General features: G+C 37.1%; 1 protein-coding gene across 3 annotated transcripts in view; it reads left to right on the top strand.

The window, feature by feature from the left end:
* The window catches only part of AGTPBP1 (ATP/GTP binding carboxypeptidase 1), a 186,516-nt gene that overhangs the window by 151,880 nt on the left and 18,016 nt on the right, over positions 1–16,620 (top strand). For all 3 annotated transcript variants that reach the window (XM_049895307.1, XM_049895309.1, XM_049895308.1), the window contains 2 exons: positions 7,323–7,499; positions 10,821–10,981. In XM_049895307.1, coding sequence (XP_049751264.1) covers positions 7,323–7,499; positions 10,821–10,981 — 338 coding nt within the window. The remainder of the gene's footprint in view (positions 1–7,322; positions 7,500–10,820; positions 10,982–16,620) is intronic.

Here is a 16,620-nt window from a genome sequence, read left to right as displayed (position 1 = left end):
AAATTTTTAGATCCTTAAGAAAAGAAGAAATTGAAGATGACATTAAAAAAAAAAAAAAAAAAACTCCCAACAAAAATAAGTCCTGGCCCAGATGGCTTCACTGGAGAGTTCTACCAAACATTCAGAGAAGATTTGACACCAATACTACTCAAACTACTCCAGAATGTAGAAAATATACTCCCTAACTCATTCTATGAAGCCAGCATAACCCTGATACAAAAGCCAGGCAAAGATACCACCAAAAAAAAAAAAAAAAGAAAAAAATTACAGACTGATATCCCTTGTGGATATAGATACACAAATTCGTGACAACATTCCAGCCAACAGAATACAACAGCATATCAGAAAATAATATATCACGGTCAGGTGGGATTTATACCAGCGATGTAAGAGTGGTTTAACACTAGAAAATCAATCAACATAATTCATCACATAAATAAAGCAAGGAAAAGAACCACATGATCATCTCAGTTGATGAAGAAAAGGCATTTGATAAAACCCAACACCCTTTCCTGATGAAAAGTCTCAGCAAAATAGGAATAAAATTAAGGGCGTATATACAAAACTAACAGCCAACAAGATTATTCTCTTCATTGATGGAGAGAGATTGTAAGGATTCCTCCTGAGCATGGAATTAGACAAAGATGCCCATTATCACCACTCCTATTCACTGTTGTACTGGAAGCCCCAGCCAGAGCAATAAGGTAAGAAAGGGAAAGAAAGGACATCCAAACTGGTAAGGAAGAATTAAAACTAACCTTATTTGGAAATGACATGATCCTATACATAGAAAATCTCAGAGACTCCACAAGAAAGTTACTGGAACTAATAGTAAAGTGGCAGGGTACAAGATCAACGTGCAAAAATCAGTTGAATTCCTCTAAAACTCTGAAAAGGAAATTAAAAAAAAAAATGCCATTTACAATAGCCTCAAAAGGATAAAATACCTGGGAATAAATCTAACATGGTACATAAAAGACTATACAAAGAAAACTACAAAACACTACTGCAAGAAACCTAAAGAGACCTACTTAAATGGAAAAACATTCCATGCTCATGGATTGGGAGACTTAACATTGTGAAAATGTCGGTACTACTCAAAGTGATCTATAGATGCAATGCTATCCCAGTCCAAATTCCAACATTATTCTTTAACGGAATGGAAAAACGAATCTCTAACTTTCTTTTTTTTATCTTTATATGGAAAGAATAGAGGACCCAAATAGCAAAAGTGTTGCTGAAGAAGAACAAAGTAGGAGGCCTCATACTTCCTGATCTCAGAACTTAACTATACACCCATGGCAGTCAAAACAGCCCTGGTACTGGTTCAACGACAGACACGTAGACCAGTGAAACAGAATTGAGAACCCAGAGTAAATTCATTCACCTATGGACAGCTGATCTTTGACAAAGGGCTGAAGTCCATTCAATGGGGAAAGATAGTCTAACAAATGGTGCTGGCAAAACTGGATATCCATTTGCAGAAAAAATGAAACAGGATCCATTCCTCACACTATACACAAAAATTAACTCAGATCAAAGACCTAAATGATAAACCTAAAACTATAAAATTCCTGGAAGATAACATGGGAACAAAGCTAGGGATCCTAATTTATAGCATATGTAGACTATTAAACATAATTAAAAACGTGCAAACAACAGAAGATAAGCTTGATAACTAGGACCTCCTGAAAATTAAATATGTATGCTCATCAAAAGACTTCACCAGAAGAGTAAAAAGAGATCCTACAGACTGGGAAAAAGCATTTGGCAATGACATATCTGATGAGGGTCTAATCTCTAAGCTGTAGAAAGCATCAGCACTTCAACAACAAAAAGACAGTCCAATCAAAAAACGAGCAAAGGGAGTAAACAGACATTTCAGCAAAGGGGGCATTCAGGCAGCTAACACACACATTAAGAAATGTTCGTGGTCATTTGCCATTGAATCAAAACCAAACCACACCCACTGCCGTTGAGTTGATTTGGACTCATAGCGACCATACAAACAAAAAACAAAACAAACCCATTGCTGTTGAGTTGATTATGAGTCGTAGTGACCCTGTAGGACGGACCAGTAAAGCTGCCCATAGGTTTCCAAGGCTGTAAATCTTTATGGAAGCAGACCGCCACATCTTTCTCCCACAGAGTGGTTGGTGGGTTCAAGCTGCCAACCTTTCAGTTAACAGCTGAGCTCTTTACCCAATGTGCCATCAGGGCTCATCATTGGCTGTTACTCCTGTAAAATGGCACTGATCAAAAAAACAGAAAACAACAAATGGTAGCGAGGTTGTGTGGAGATTGGAACTCTTATACACTGTGGGTGGGATTGTAAAGTGGTACAACCACTATGGAAAACGGTATGGCACTTCCTCAAAAAGCTAGAAATAGAAATAGCATATGTTCCAACAATCCTACTATTAGGTATATATACTAGAGAAATAAGAGCAGTAATACAAATAAATGTATGCACACTCTTGTTCATTGCAGCATTATTCACAATGGGAAAAAGATAGAGAAAACCTAAGTCCTCATCAGCAGGTGAATGGATTAACAAATTGTGGTACTTACGTATGGTAAAATACTGTGCAATGATAAAGAGTAATGATGAATCTGTGAAATATCTTACAACATGGATGAATCTGGAGTCCATTATGCTGAGTCAAATAAATCAATCACAGAAGGACAAATATTGTATGATACTACTTTGACAGTTAGTTGGGCTGAGAGGAAAAGGGAGGGAGAACTGCTTACTAGATAGTACACAAAAAAACCGAACCCATTGCCGTTGAGTCGATTGCGACTCAGTGACCCTATAGGTGCTCATCGGAAACTCTATGGGGCAGTTTTACTCTGTCCTAAAAAAAAAAAATTACTTTTTTTATAGGGTCACTACGATGAGTACTAGATAGTGGACACGTGTTAATTCTGGTGAAGGGGAAGGCAATATGGAAAAGTCAGCATAACGTGACCAAGATAAATGAAGACACTGAGAGGTAGGAAAGAATAAAGGACAACTAAACCATACACAAATTCAGCAACAACAGTAATAACCAAAAATTTGTGAATGGTTACATAGGTAGAGATATATGCTAAATAGATGGCAGAAGTCCTGTGGGTGGGCATTCAAGTGTATATATGGGTATGAACCCCACTGCTGTCTAGTTAATTATGACTCATGATCCTATAGGACGGAATAGAACTGCCCCCATAGGGTTTCCAAGGAGCAGCTGGTTGCTTTGAACTGCTGACCTTTTGGTTCACAGCCAAATGCTTAACTACTGTGCCACCCAAACCCATTGCCATGGAGTTGAATTTTGACTCATACCCTCACCCTACAGAACATAGTGGAACTGCCCCACAGTGTTTCCAAGGAGCAGCTGGTGGATTTGAACTGCTGACCTTTTGGTTAGCAGCTGAATTCTTAACCACTGTTACCAGGGCTTCATATATGGGTATAGTTGTGGGTATTTGTGTATACATATTTGTATGTGCTACGTGTATATTCATAGATAGAGTAGTGCAGCTGGGGGGCACAGCTATGGAAAGTTCTTAGTAACCTTGTGGGACTGAGTTACTGGACTTGAAGGTTAAGGACCATAGTCTTGGGGGACATCTAGGTCAATTGGGATGACATAATTCATAAATACAATGTTCTACATCCTAGTGTGGTGAGTAGTATCTGGGGTCTTGAAAGCTAGCAAGCGGCCATCTAAGTATTGGTCTCTCCCCATCTGGAGCAGAGGAGAGTGAAGGAGACTAAAGGCTCAAGCAACCAATTAGTCCAAAAGACTAATGGCTCATATGAACCACAGCCTCTTCTGGCCTGAGACCAGAAGATCTAGATGCTGCCCAGCTACCACTACTGACTACTCTGACCAGGGATGCAATAGAAGGTCCTGGTTAGAATGGGAGAAAAATGTAGAACAAAACTCAAATTCATAAAAAAGACTAGACTTACTGGAATGATAGAGACAGGAGGAACCCTTGAGACTCTTGGCTTAAGGCACCCTTTTAACTTGGAACTGAAGCCACTCCCGGAGGTCACCTTTCAGCCAAGTAAAAGATTGACTTATAAAATAAACAGTAACACCTGTGAGGAATGTGCTCTTTAGAACAATCAACTATAGGAGACCAGACCCACAACATTTGCCCAAAAGCAAAGATAAGAAGGCAAGGAGTGGCAGGGAAACTGGGGGGATGCAATCCAGGAAGCCAGGGTGGAAATGGGGGAGTGCTGACATATTGCAGGGATAGCAACCAATGTCATGGAACAGTTGGTATATGAATTGTTGAATGGGAAACTAATTTGCTATGTAAACTTTCACTTAAAGCACAATAAAATGTTAAAAAAAAAAATGTTTTCAGACTTAGAAAGTCTGAAGAAATTTACCTTCCATATAACATTTCTCTGAGAGCTACTAGAAGATATGCTTCAGCAAAACAAAGGAGTACTGTTGAGAAAGGGAAAGACGTTAGAAAGTAAACCTAAGACAGAGACAAAGCCCAGAATGAAAGTCAAGGCAGAGCCTAAGAATGCATGTAAAATGCCCAATGCGTCAGCTTTTAACAAATGTTACTGCCACATGATCTTCAGGAGTTTGGATTCGTATTAGGTTAGTCTACATTAAATGAAGAAAATAAATTTGCAGAGCTCAGGGATGTAGAAAAGAAATGGAGAATATTTAGTTCAGACTCAAACAGTTTAAGTGAGAATAGGGAGAGCCCCAGAGAATAGGGAAAGCTAGACAGAAGAGCAGACATGAAGATCCTGTACACGTGCTGTTGTCTGTCCAGGCCACCACCATTACCACCATTCCTTTACCTAGTTTCTGTTCATTTGTCATATTTCCGGTCAGTCACCACTCCTCAGGGAATACTCATATAACCCCCTGAAATGAAATCAGATTATACTTTTGCAAGATTTTCTCTCCTTTACATCACTTAATAGTCATGATTTTAATTTTTTTGTGTTATTTGATTAATAATGTTTTTCTTTATAGCAGGTGGTGAGCTCCACATGGCTAGCAAGCCTGTCTGTTTGCTCACTTTTCTGAACACTGCTATTATGTAGCATAGTACCTTATCATAAAACCAATTGCCTATAGATTGAATTCTGACTCATGGTGACCCCGTGTATATAGTAGAACTACACTCCATAGGGTTTTCAATGGCTGTGACCTTTCAGAAGTAAATTGCCAGGTCTTTCTTCCAAGGCCCCTCTGGGTGGACCTGAACCTCCAACCTTTCAGTTAGCAGCCAAGCACTTAACCGTTTGCACCACCAACTGCTCAATAAATATTTGATAGATGGGTAGATGGATGAATGATAGGCAGACATGTGGGAAGAGAAATACAAGGCATATTCTTCCTCCTGTAATGAATGAAATTAATCAGACTGTCCTTGGTCTCAAGTATCTTCATTTATTTTCTCATCCCAAATTTCTTTATTTTGTTAACGCTCCTGATTTTGTTGTGAAAGGAAACGTAAAATGATCCCTTAGGTTAGACAAAATAACAGTGAAGTTTTTCCCAAAGTGCATTTCTCAAGATGTTGATAGGTGTTTTGCCATCTACCTCGCCCCGCCGCCCCCCCCCAAAAAAAACCAAAAAAAACCCCGAAATGCTTCGTGGTCAGATATGTCTAGGTCATTGCATGATACACAGTTACCCTCATTTCTTGTCTCTAGGCCATCTCAGGCTCTTCACATGCTAATGAGCACTTTATATTTCTGGGGTTGTCGGGATGTGTGTGTGTGGGGTGAGGTGGTAAGGGAGATAGTGCCCAGGTTTTCTCATAATTTTACGACTGTGTGTTAGTTCCCTTTTGCAGCTGTAACAAATTTAGTGCCTGACAATGATAACACGTATTTCCTCACAGCTCTGTAGACCAGAAGCCTGGTGCGTTCTAACTGGGTCAAGATCAAGGTGTATGCAGGGCGGCGTTCCTTTTGGAGGGCCCGGGGGGAATTTGTTTCGTTGCCTTTTCCACCTTCTGGAAGCCGCCCGCGTTCCTTGGTTCGTGGTCCCCTTCCAGCCAGCAGTCACAGCACTCTGACTTCTGCTTTCATCATCACGTCATCTCTTTCACCCTCCTGCCTTTCTCTTTTTCTTATAAGTTCCTTGCGATTTCACTGGGTCAGGATTCCCCATTACAAAATCTTTAACTTAATCCCATCTCTGAAGCCCCCTTTACCATGTACAGTAGCATGTTTGTGGGCTCTGGTGACTAAAACATGGATGTCTTTGGCAAACATTTCTACCTCCTACACCATGGAACCCTTGTTTGCAGATGGTTTGGGAAATGATGATTAATGTATTTACATTGCTGTATGTTTTTGATGATAGATATATCATAGTAATCCTTTGTCCTGTTAGTACAATTTTTATGTTTTGGTAGAAGATACAAAAAAATTACGGCATATAAATTGAAGGACATTTGACAAAATAACTGGTCGGTACTTTTCAAAAGTGTTAAGATCACAACAGATGAGGAAAGACTAAGGAACTGTTTTACAGACTGCAGGGGACTAAGCAGAAATAGTAACTAAATGCAATGTGAGATTTTGGATAGGATCCTGAAACAGAAAAGTGACGTTTGTAGAAAAACTGGTGAAATTTGAATGAGGTCTGTAGTTCAGCTAATAGAACTAAATCAATGTTAAATTTTGTTCTGATAATTGTACTGTGGTTATATAAGACGTTAGCATTAGGGGGCACCATTAAGTTTGAGGTAACTTACTCCAGCAGCAATAGGAAACGGATACATCTGGCCTTTCTGGGTCTCAGCAAGAGTTTTGGTCTTCTGTAAGATGGTCTGTCCTGTCTAGAAGCAAAAATTTCTACTTCAGCCTTTTATTATCAATGTGATCCTGTGCCCATTGTTGCGGCATTATTATAAAGAAGTGTAGGGTCCCTGTGAGTTGAAATCAACACAGTGGCATACAACACAACACAACATAGACTCTAGCAGAATTTGACTTATTAACAATAACACTGGACTGATAACTTATAACAGTGGTTTCACATATGTTGATGTCACCCCCATGTCAAGCTGATATTATCTATGCCTTTTTAAATGTGAAATCTTATCACTGGATCTGTGCTTTTTCTTGAAGTTAAAGCTGCAGCTTTATTTTCAAACTATGGTTTGGGAGCGTTCCAACTATTTCTAGCAGAAAATTCTAAATTAGCAAGAGGATCATTTAGTGTTTTGAATAGCAGAGGACGTAGCAGGAAGATCCACGTGGCCTTGCTCTAATCACATTATTTTTTTTAAAAAAAGAACCTTCTTGATTGACTTTATTATTCTTATTTTTACAGACTTTGCCTAAGATACTGAGCCATATTGCCCCAGCATTTTGCATGAGCAGCTGTAGCTTCGTGGTGGAAAAATCTAAAGAATCAACAGCGCGTGTGGTAGTCTGGAGGGAAATAGGAGTACAAAGAAGCTATACCATGGAGAGTACTTTGTGTGGCTGTGATCAGGGGAGATATAAGGTAAAGCATCGCAAGACTTTGCGTCCGTATTTTCTATAGCAGTTTTCAAATATATACTGAATGATACGTTTGTTATCCTGAGTTACATGTAATTTGCAATAATGGAGTCTTTCATATGCAGTCCTAAGAAACCCTGGTGGTGTAGTGGTTAAGTGCTACGGGTGCTAACCAAAGGGTTGGCAGTTCGAATCCGCCAGGCGCTCCTTGAAAACTACGGGGCAGTTCTGCTCTGTCCTATAGGGTCGCTGTGAGTCGGAATCAACTCGACGGCACTGGGTTTGGTTTTATGCAGTTCTCAAACACTAAACTAAACAGCTTGCTTAAGGTCCTGTGTAATCCTTGGTTATTTGAACCTATTTACATTTATAATTTTCTAGAAAGCTTGTTACTGTACACATTTAAATACTGGTTAGTATATAATAACTGTGCAAGTAGTGCCTTATTAATGAAATTAAAAAAATATTTTATATATTGGATGCAAGTATTTATGCATTAAAAAAACACTTGTAAAGCACTGTTTTGCTACGTTTAGATTTTTGTATGTATGACTTCGAAATGCATATCCCTTCGCTAAATTTTTTTCTTTACTAAAACTACTCTTCTTGGTGCCATGTGCTTTTATTGTAAGCAACCAGAGTTTAAACTTTACTTCCGAACTTAAAGACTAATGAAACATTAACTGATTTTGAATTTTTTAAAGATTGAGAACTTCGTGGGCAATGAATTGGACCTTTGATAAGCATTGAGTAAACCTGAATATGTACTTTTCTTGCCTTGCCATGTAAAAATTTTCAGGTGTCATACTAATTATTCCACTCATTTTGTTCTCTTTGCTTGTTCCGTTGGCATGGGGAAAAAGGATACTGAATCTAATACTGATTTTTATATACCTTACATAAAAATAGTTACAACTAAAAAAATAGTTGTAACTTTATATTTGGAAAGAGTTAAAAATCTAATTGGTTAGTACGAAAAATGTAAACGTATTACAGTTGGTGTCTGAGATTTTAAGTGAAGAGTCTAAATAATGACTTTTTCAGTCTGTAGTAAGCTAAAAGAAAGTTGTATAGATTTTGTAATTAACGTTCAAACTTTTGGGACCAGTTTGATAGGACTTTGTTTTGAGTGACTGTTGCCTAAATTTTAAGTTGACCACATTATGGTATTCTTCAAAGTGTGGTATCTATAGACCTCTCTCCAGATACCGTAGAACAGTGACTTCTGGTTTACCAGGGGCAGACGGTGGTGCGAGACAGGATGCAGCATGAGTACCACCCCAGCTTCCCACCCTGTCCCCTAATCATTGCTCTAGTGGACAACTTTGACCAAGGGTCTTATATCCCACAGTGTATGGAATGAGAAAAAAACTTGAGAATCACTTTTGTTTAAGAACATTAGGTGGCTCCTACGGGGGTGGGGGCGGGGTGGTGGAAACAAACTTCTTAAAGAGGCAATTTATGCAGTTAGGAGAAGACGACTTAAAGCATCAGAGTCTGTGAAACTAGCCTTTGGGCAGTAGGGAAAGGAGTACCGTGCTTTTACGCAAATAACGTGTTCATTCTACATTTTTGTATTTTTGTAAGCACCCTATGCTGATTTTTTAACAGCAACATGTTAAAAAAAATGGCATGGTGTACTTAGGAAAATACCTTGTGGGTGGGTGGGGGGAGGGCGCTGTTGACCAGAAAAATAGAGAGCACCAGTGATATTTGCCTAAAAATATGGTCGTCAGGGAGGTTGGGGCTTGAATGCCCCTTCAGGTCATCTGTAGCGTTTAAAATAGTAGTGCTTTGTTATTGTATGTAGATTCCACTGATAGACGTCACTGGATTTTTAAAATATTCTATTTGTGTTTTGATAAATTTGCTTGGTCATGGAAGAAACCAAATTTTTAAAATCAGGTAAAATATATTTTGAAACATAAAATATTCGACTGGTTTTCTAAAAAGTTACTTTTGTTTTTGATCTTTAACCTGTTGCCATTGAGTTGATTCCCACTCATAGCGACCTTAAAGGACAGACTAGAACTGCCCCATAGGGTTTCCAAGGAGCAGTTGGTGGATTCGAACTGCCGGCCTTTTGGTTAGCAGCTGAGCTCTTCACCGCTGCGCCACCAGGGCCCTTTTTAATCTTTAAACTAAAAAATGGATACCTGATACTCATTTATTTTATATGATTTAGTTGAGTATACATTGATTTAAAACTCTTATGAAGAAAAGTGTGTCTTACTGAACAAGTTTTTTATGTCTAAAATTCAAGGCTTTTATCTTAATATATACTTTTCAAACTAGAACTAGTTAATGCTAATAAGCTGTGTGAGTCTAATAGTATTTTAAGAAGCAGTTCTCTTTCACCCTCAAGAATATTTTCATGTTACTGAATTTTAGGCTATAAATATTCTTTATTTTTATTTTCTAAACTAATTCAGAAATAGGCATACACTTTCAAAAGCTTTTAAATTAACAAGGCAAATGAATGTTGTAATAAACAGGTAGCATCTCCTAGGATATTTGGGATGTGCCATAGGGGCCCTGGTGGTGCAATGTTGGCTGCTAACCGAAAGGATGGTGGTTCGAAACCCCACCAGTGGCACCACTGGAGAAAAGACCTGGCTATCTGCTCCCATGAAGATTACAGGCTAGAAAACTCTATGAGGCAGTTCTGTCCTGGGGTCAATAAGAACTGAAAATCTACTTGATGGCACCTAACAACAACAGCAACAACATACTATTATTTATTGGGAAGCTGTTGGTTAAAAAATGGGTAAGGGGATTTGGTAAAATTTTTTTTTTGCTTTAGTCTCAATTGACATGGAACACAGTTACTTATTTTACTATTACCTCATTGACTTGTATTTGTTTGGTTCTTTTTTTTTTGAACTATGAGTATTTATAGCCTTTTTGTTTATTTTTTACTTACAGTTTCTTTTATCATACAATAAAAATATCTATAAGGTAATTCAAGTATACATATAAAAACATAAAAAAAAAAATACAGTTTCATGTAAGAACTCCAGGAGCAGTATTATCACAAAATCTTCATCTATTTTTTTTCTTCCAAGAGTGTTGGCGAAAATAGTTTGCATTATAGTGAATGAGAATAGACTTTTTAGGAAAGGCCTTTTAGTATAGTTTGTTTCCTTTGTGACCTAGAATAATCTTACATTGTTAAGAAATTGTGCTTGTTGAATCCTAGTTACATAGAAAGCACCAAAATTTTTATTTTATTAATATAGTTATCAATTTCTTTTAGTATATAATGTGGTGCAGCCAAAGGACCACACACTTTCTAGTTGTATGTGTAATATTGCTTTATTTCTAGGGTTTACAAATTGGTACTCGTGAATTGGAAGAGATGGGAGCAAAATTTTGTGTTGGTTTATTACGTTTGAAAAGACTGACATCCCCACTGGAATATAATCTGCCTTCCAGCCTTCTTGACTTCGAAAATGACTTGATTGAATCGAGCTGCAAAGTAACTAGGTAGGATAAATTTGTTGTATTCTTTTATTAAGTTGTAGCTGTTAGAATTCATTAAAATAGCTAAGCAGAGGAAAGGCACTGAGATTTTGACAGCCAAGAGCATTTTTAGAATTGATGTAATTAAGTTTGCACATCTAATATTTGCTTCAAATTGTGATAATATTCTTGGTTCTTTTTTTTTTTTTTTTTTAATTCTTATGGTGTGTGTATATATGTATATACACAACAAAACATTTGCCAGTTCAGCAGTTTCCACAAGTACAACTCAGTGACATTGGGTACGTTCATCGTATTGTCTGGCCACCACCACCACTATCCTTTGCCAAATTACTCCACCACCATTCACAGAAGCTCAGTGCACCTTGAGCAACGGCTCCGTCTTTTCCCCTCCCTTCTACCCCTGGTGACCAATAATAAGCTTTGGTCTATTCTTCATTCTTCCATCGTTGATTTTTGGATGAGATTTTAATGAGTTATCCTTATATTTTGAATGTTGCTTTTAGCAATTTCAATTCCTATTACTTTTAACCTAGCCAAAGAAAAAACCCATTGCTGTCAAGTCAATCCTGACTCACAGCAACCCTGCATGAGTGGGACTTTTAGCCCAGAAATATTCGGTGTGAGTAATTTAACACTTGTATCAGGTAATATCTAAATTAAGAGAGTTTAGAGTCAGGATTCATATTTCAAAAGAAATTTGTTGATGTCTACATACATCAGATGGCTGTTCAGTAACCTGGTTACACGTGTTTGAAACAGCTAATTTATCATCCCTTTGATCATTTAACTGCATCTGCCAGATGTTCTTCTAAGTAGGCAGTCTTTTTCTCCTAAAGTTCAATATACATAAAATTTGATCCATTACAGGTTCAGAGATGATTCAGTGTCATAATTCTTAATCATAATATCAGAGCTTAGCATTTTATAGACTGGCATATATGGGTAAGAATAGTCCCATTATATAGAACCTTTATGATTTTTGGAAACTCTGGTGGTGTAATGGTTAAGAGCTACGGCTGCTAACCAAACGGTCAGCAGTTGGAATCCACCAGGTGCTCCTTGGAAACTATGGGGCAGTTCTACTTTGTCATGTAGGGTCGCTGTGAGTCAGAATCGACTCGATGGCAGTGGGTTTGGTTTTGGTTTTTGGTTTATGATTTTTGCTGTTAGGTATTGACTCGTCTTCAGATTTGTTAGTTTATTGGCATGCACCATTACACGTATCAGTGTGCAGTTTTAAGTGCAGCGAAACATTAATGGAGACTCTTCTTCATAAACGTGATAATTTAGACAAGTGATCACCTGCATTCTCAACTTCTCAAAGTGCTTGCTAAGCAATAATGAAAATGAGTAAACAGATTAACGGTTGTTGCACTGATATTTAGGAAACCTTTTAAATTTTAATTTTTTGTTCTAAACCTAGGCCTAGTCCCTGGGCCACTTCCCCTTCACCCTCAAGAGATTCATGGATTCAGAGTGTCCATGAATTAGAATGGAATAAGAATTACATCTTTATTTTCAATAACTTCTAGTTGAATTCTAATATAGACAATAAACCACAGTAGTATTAGTAATATCTGTGACTTTTTCACCAATAAAAATCCAGATCTTTTAATATCACGTTATAGTTGCTTCAGATATCCTGAAATATCGTTTATACATATCTGTACTTTACAGTTATGGCTATTAGAGCCTCCATGAGTCTTAACTGTTTTAAAAGAAGTATACATTTTAATGAAATCACAGGTACTGCTATATAACATCTTTTCAACATTTTGATAATTGCATTTCGGTGTAATTGATTTCTTCTGTAATCATCTTACTTTGTTTTATATATTTAAACGAATTCTTGAGAGAAGACATTCATTGGCTTCATTAGACTCTCAAAAGGGACCATGGCACACACACACACAAAAAAGGTTAAGAACCCCAGTTCTGTCACTCTGTGCACTTAAAAATACCACCTAATAATAAACAATTATGAATTCAGACACTTTTCCCTGTGAAATTTCACTCTGGCTCTTTCCCCTGCTTATTGACTTGCATCATTAAGCAGCCAGCCACTTCCTGGTGCTGCCCTTCTTCTTTCTCCCTCAGCTGCCTTTCCACACACCTCTACTTCAGTACTCACTTTATTGTATTAATTTAACATTTTGTGTTGACACCGTTGTATCCTCTAGTCCTCATTTCTGAAGAGGAGTTTTTCAGTTTTTTTTTTGGATTTTTTTGAATTTTTCAATTCTGTATTTTGAAGCAGTCACAAACTTAACATAAAAGCTGGAAGTATAGTGAAAAGAACTTTTTTTCTTGATCTGAGAGTAAGTTGCCAGCCTGCTGCCCTGTCACTGTAAATACTTTCGAGCAGCGCTGTCCAATAGAAATACAGTGCATGCTACATTGTAATTTTAAAAGTTCTAGCAGTAATGTTGAAAAAGTAAAAAGAAGCAGTGCAATTAATTTTAATATTTTATTTAGCCAAATATATCTCAAATGCCATTTCAATACATAGTCAATATAAACATAAGGTATTTAACCTCCTATTTTCATACTAAGTCTTTGAAACCTGGTGTGTATATTACGCACATAGCACATCTCAGTTGAGACGAGCCACATTTCGAATGCTCCATACGTGGCTGGTGTCTCCTGTATTGGAAAGTAGAAAATATTTCCTGTGGACAAGTAAAATCTATTTCCTGTAAACAAGAGCATTATCCTACTAACCACCATACAACTATCAAAATCAGGTAATTAGCATTCGTGTGATATATTCCATCTAGTCTTTTTTTTTTTAATAATATTTTATGGTGTTTCAGGTGAAAGTTTACACAGCAAATTAGGTTCCTCTGTAAAAATTTTTATGTAAATTTTTCCATGCCATTGGTTACAACTTTTACAATGTGTCAGCATTCTCATTATTTCCTTTGGATTTGTTCTGTTTCCATTGACCTAGCTTCCCTCCCTCTCCTGGCTCTCTGATCTTTGCTTTTGGGTAACTCTTAACTATTCTCATAGTTAATTTCTATAGGGAGCACATTACTAATGGATGGTATTGTTTATTATATAAGCCAATCTATTTGTTAATTATGCCGACTTCATAGAATGAATTAGGGAGTATTCCTTTTTTTCTGTGTTCTGGAACAGTTTGAGTAAAATTGGTGTCAACCCTTCTTTGAATGATGCAATTCTCTAGCGAAGCCATCTGGGCTGAGGCTTTTTTTCTTGGGAGTTTTTTTAATGACATCTTCAATTTCTTCTTTTGTTATGGGTCTATTCAAATTTTCTACCTCTATTTTTATTTGTATTAGTTTAGGTAGACAATATGTTTCTAGAAATTTGCTGATATTTTCTAAGCTTTCAAATTTGTTGAAGTACAATTTTTCATAATATTTTGTTATGATTTTTTTTAGCTCAGTTGGTTCTGTTGTAATTTACCCATCTCATTTCTGTTTTGGATATTTGCATCTTCTCATTTTATATTTTGTCACTTTGGCCAGTGGTTTGTCAATTTTACTGATCCTTTCAAAGAACTAACTTCTAGTCTTGTTGATTCTGATTTTCTGTTTTCTATTTCATTTATTTCTGCTCTGATCTTTATTATTTCCTTTTTTTCTGGAGACTGGACTTCTGCTGCTCCTTTTCTATTTGTTCAAGGTGTAGGGTGAAGCTATTGATTTTGGCCCTTTCTTTTTTGTAGGCAGAATACAGAGGTTCTTCTAAAATAATTAAATATTTACTGGTTAATTTTACCCTAATAATATATCTGTGAAGTTATTCTGGAAAACCTAGGCTGCTTGCCCAGGCAGGACTTTATATTTAACAAAGCCAACACAAATTGGAATTTAAACTTAAATCGGGATTCTTTATGCCTCTTTTCTTAGACTCCGCCTGTTCCTGCCAAATGTAAATGCTTTATTAAACCAGTTGCCATCCAGTCAACTCCAACTCACGGCAACCATGTACGTGTCTGGGTAGAACCGTGCTCAGTAAGGTTTTCAATGGCAGATTTTTCAGAAGTAAATTACCAGGTTTTTCTTCCTCGGTGTCTTTGGGTGGACTTGAATCTCTACTCTTTTGGTCAGCAGCCGAGCATGTGCCGTCATCACCCAGGAGCTCCCTCCATGAGTGTCTTACTAAATTTCCAGTCCCAGCACTCTATTGTTCAGCGTTAATCTGTGTTGCTTTACTTCTTTTTTGGTTTGTGTATTTATTGCTATAAATTCTCCTCTGAGCAGTGCTTTTGCTGTGTATTAGATATAAGCTTGAGACTTCTTTCAAGCTTTTTCAGTTGTCCCAACAACGTTCCCTTTAACAAAAGATCTAGTTCAGAATTACATGTTACATTTATTTATCACGTCTCTTTAGTGTGCTACTTCAGTCTGGAATAGTTCCTCAGTTTTTCCTTGACTTTCATATCCTGGTGCTTTTGCAGATTGTAGGTCCTCAGCCCGAGTCTGTCTGTGTCTCCTCATGATTATATTCAGGAGAATGACAGGAATATCATGGACACTGTGGCTTCTCATTGCATTCTGTCGCAGGACATAGTTTTAATTTGTCCTCTTACTCACGATGTTCACTTTGATCACGTGATTAATATGGTGTCTGCCAGACTTTTCCATCGAAAAGTTACTTTTTTCCATTTCTAATTAACAAATATTTTATGGGGACATACGTCGAAACTATGTAAATAGAGCCCATTTCTCATTAAGCTTTCAGTTTAGTAATTTTTAAATTTGTGTATATTGGACTCAGGATTTCTGATTTTATTCAGTAGGTTTTAATTTGTTACCATTTGTTTTGATGCTCAATTTTTTTTCTTATCTGGCCTCTTTAAACAACTCATTATGTTTTTGATATGGTCCCATCACTTTTTGAGTATTTTCTTCTTTCTGGCAAAACAGGATTTCCAAGCTCATCTTTGCACTTACTTTACCCCAGGCTATAACTCAGCTCTTTCCTAAAGTCTCCCTGATGTCTTCTAGTGGTGAATGGTACTTAGGTGTAGGTCTAGCTTTAAGAAGTCAACTTTCCATCTCTGGGAACTAGGGAATGGGTTAAGGAATTGGATCTGAAGATCTAACTGGTCTTCATAAAACCTTTTAACCAATTCTTCTGCTTTCATCCCTATCCTGAAATGCCTTCTTTAAAAATAACCAGTGTCTCCAATTCCTAAATTTTTCTGGGCTTTGTAATGCAATTCAATATTTTTCTTGTTGATTCCCGTTATTGCAGGTACATAGCAAAGTGAAGGAAGTTGGAACTCAAGGCCCTGACTTTCATCCATCTGCCTGCCCTCTCCCAACATTTTGTTGATATCTCTTCTTTGCTATCATCTCTCCAGTTTTCTTTTTCCTTGTGGATTTGTCCTTTTTTTTTAAAAAGGAAATTATTCTTTTACTGTCATTTTTGTGGTATTTGAGGAAGGATCAGAAATAAATGCTTATGTTAAATCCTCTAGGTTTTACCCAGAAGTTACAGAACTTCCTTTTCAGTGAAGCCTGTGGTTGAAAATTAAATATGTTTTATATTCCCAGAGCATCCATTGGAAATTACCACATGTAAATCATTTTAATTTAACCCAACTGTGTTTGCTGTATAATAAGAGTTCCATCTGATACAATACCAAGTCTGTATTATGTTTT

The sequence above is a fragment of the Elephas maximus genome, chromosome 9, assembly GCF_024166365.1.
Source record: "Elephas maximus indicus isolate mEleMax1 chromosome 9, mEleMax1 primary haplotype, whole genome shotgun sequence".
Classification (NCBI taxonomy): domain Eukaryota; kingdom Metazoa; phylum Chordata; class Mammalia; order Proboscidea; family Elephantidae; genus Elephas; species Elephas maximus.
Note: the sequence above shows the minus strand (reverse complement) of the source record. Positions and strands in the feature narration are given on the sequence as shown.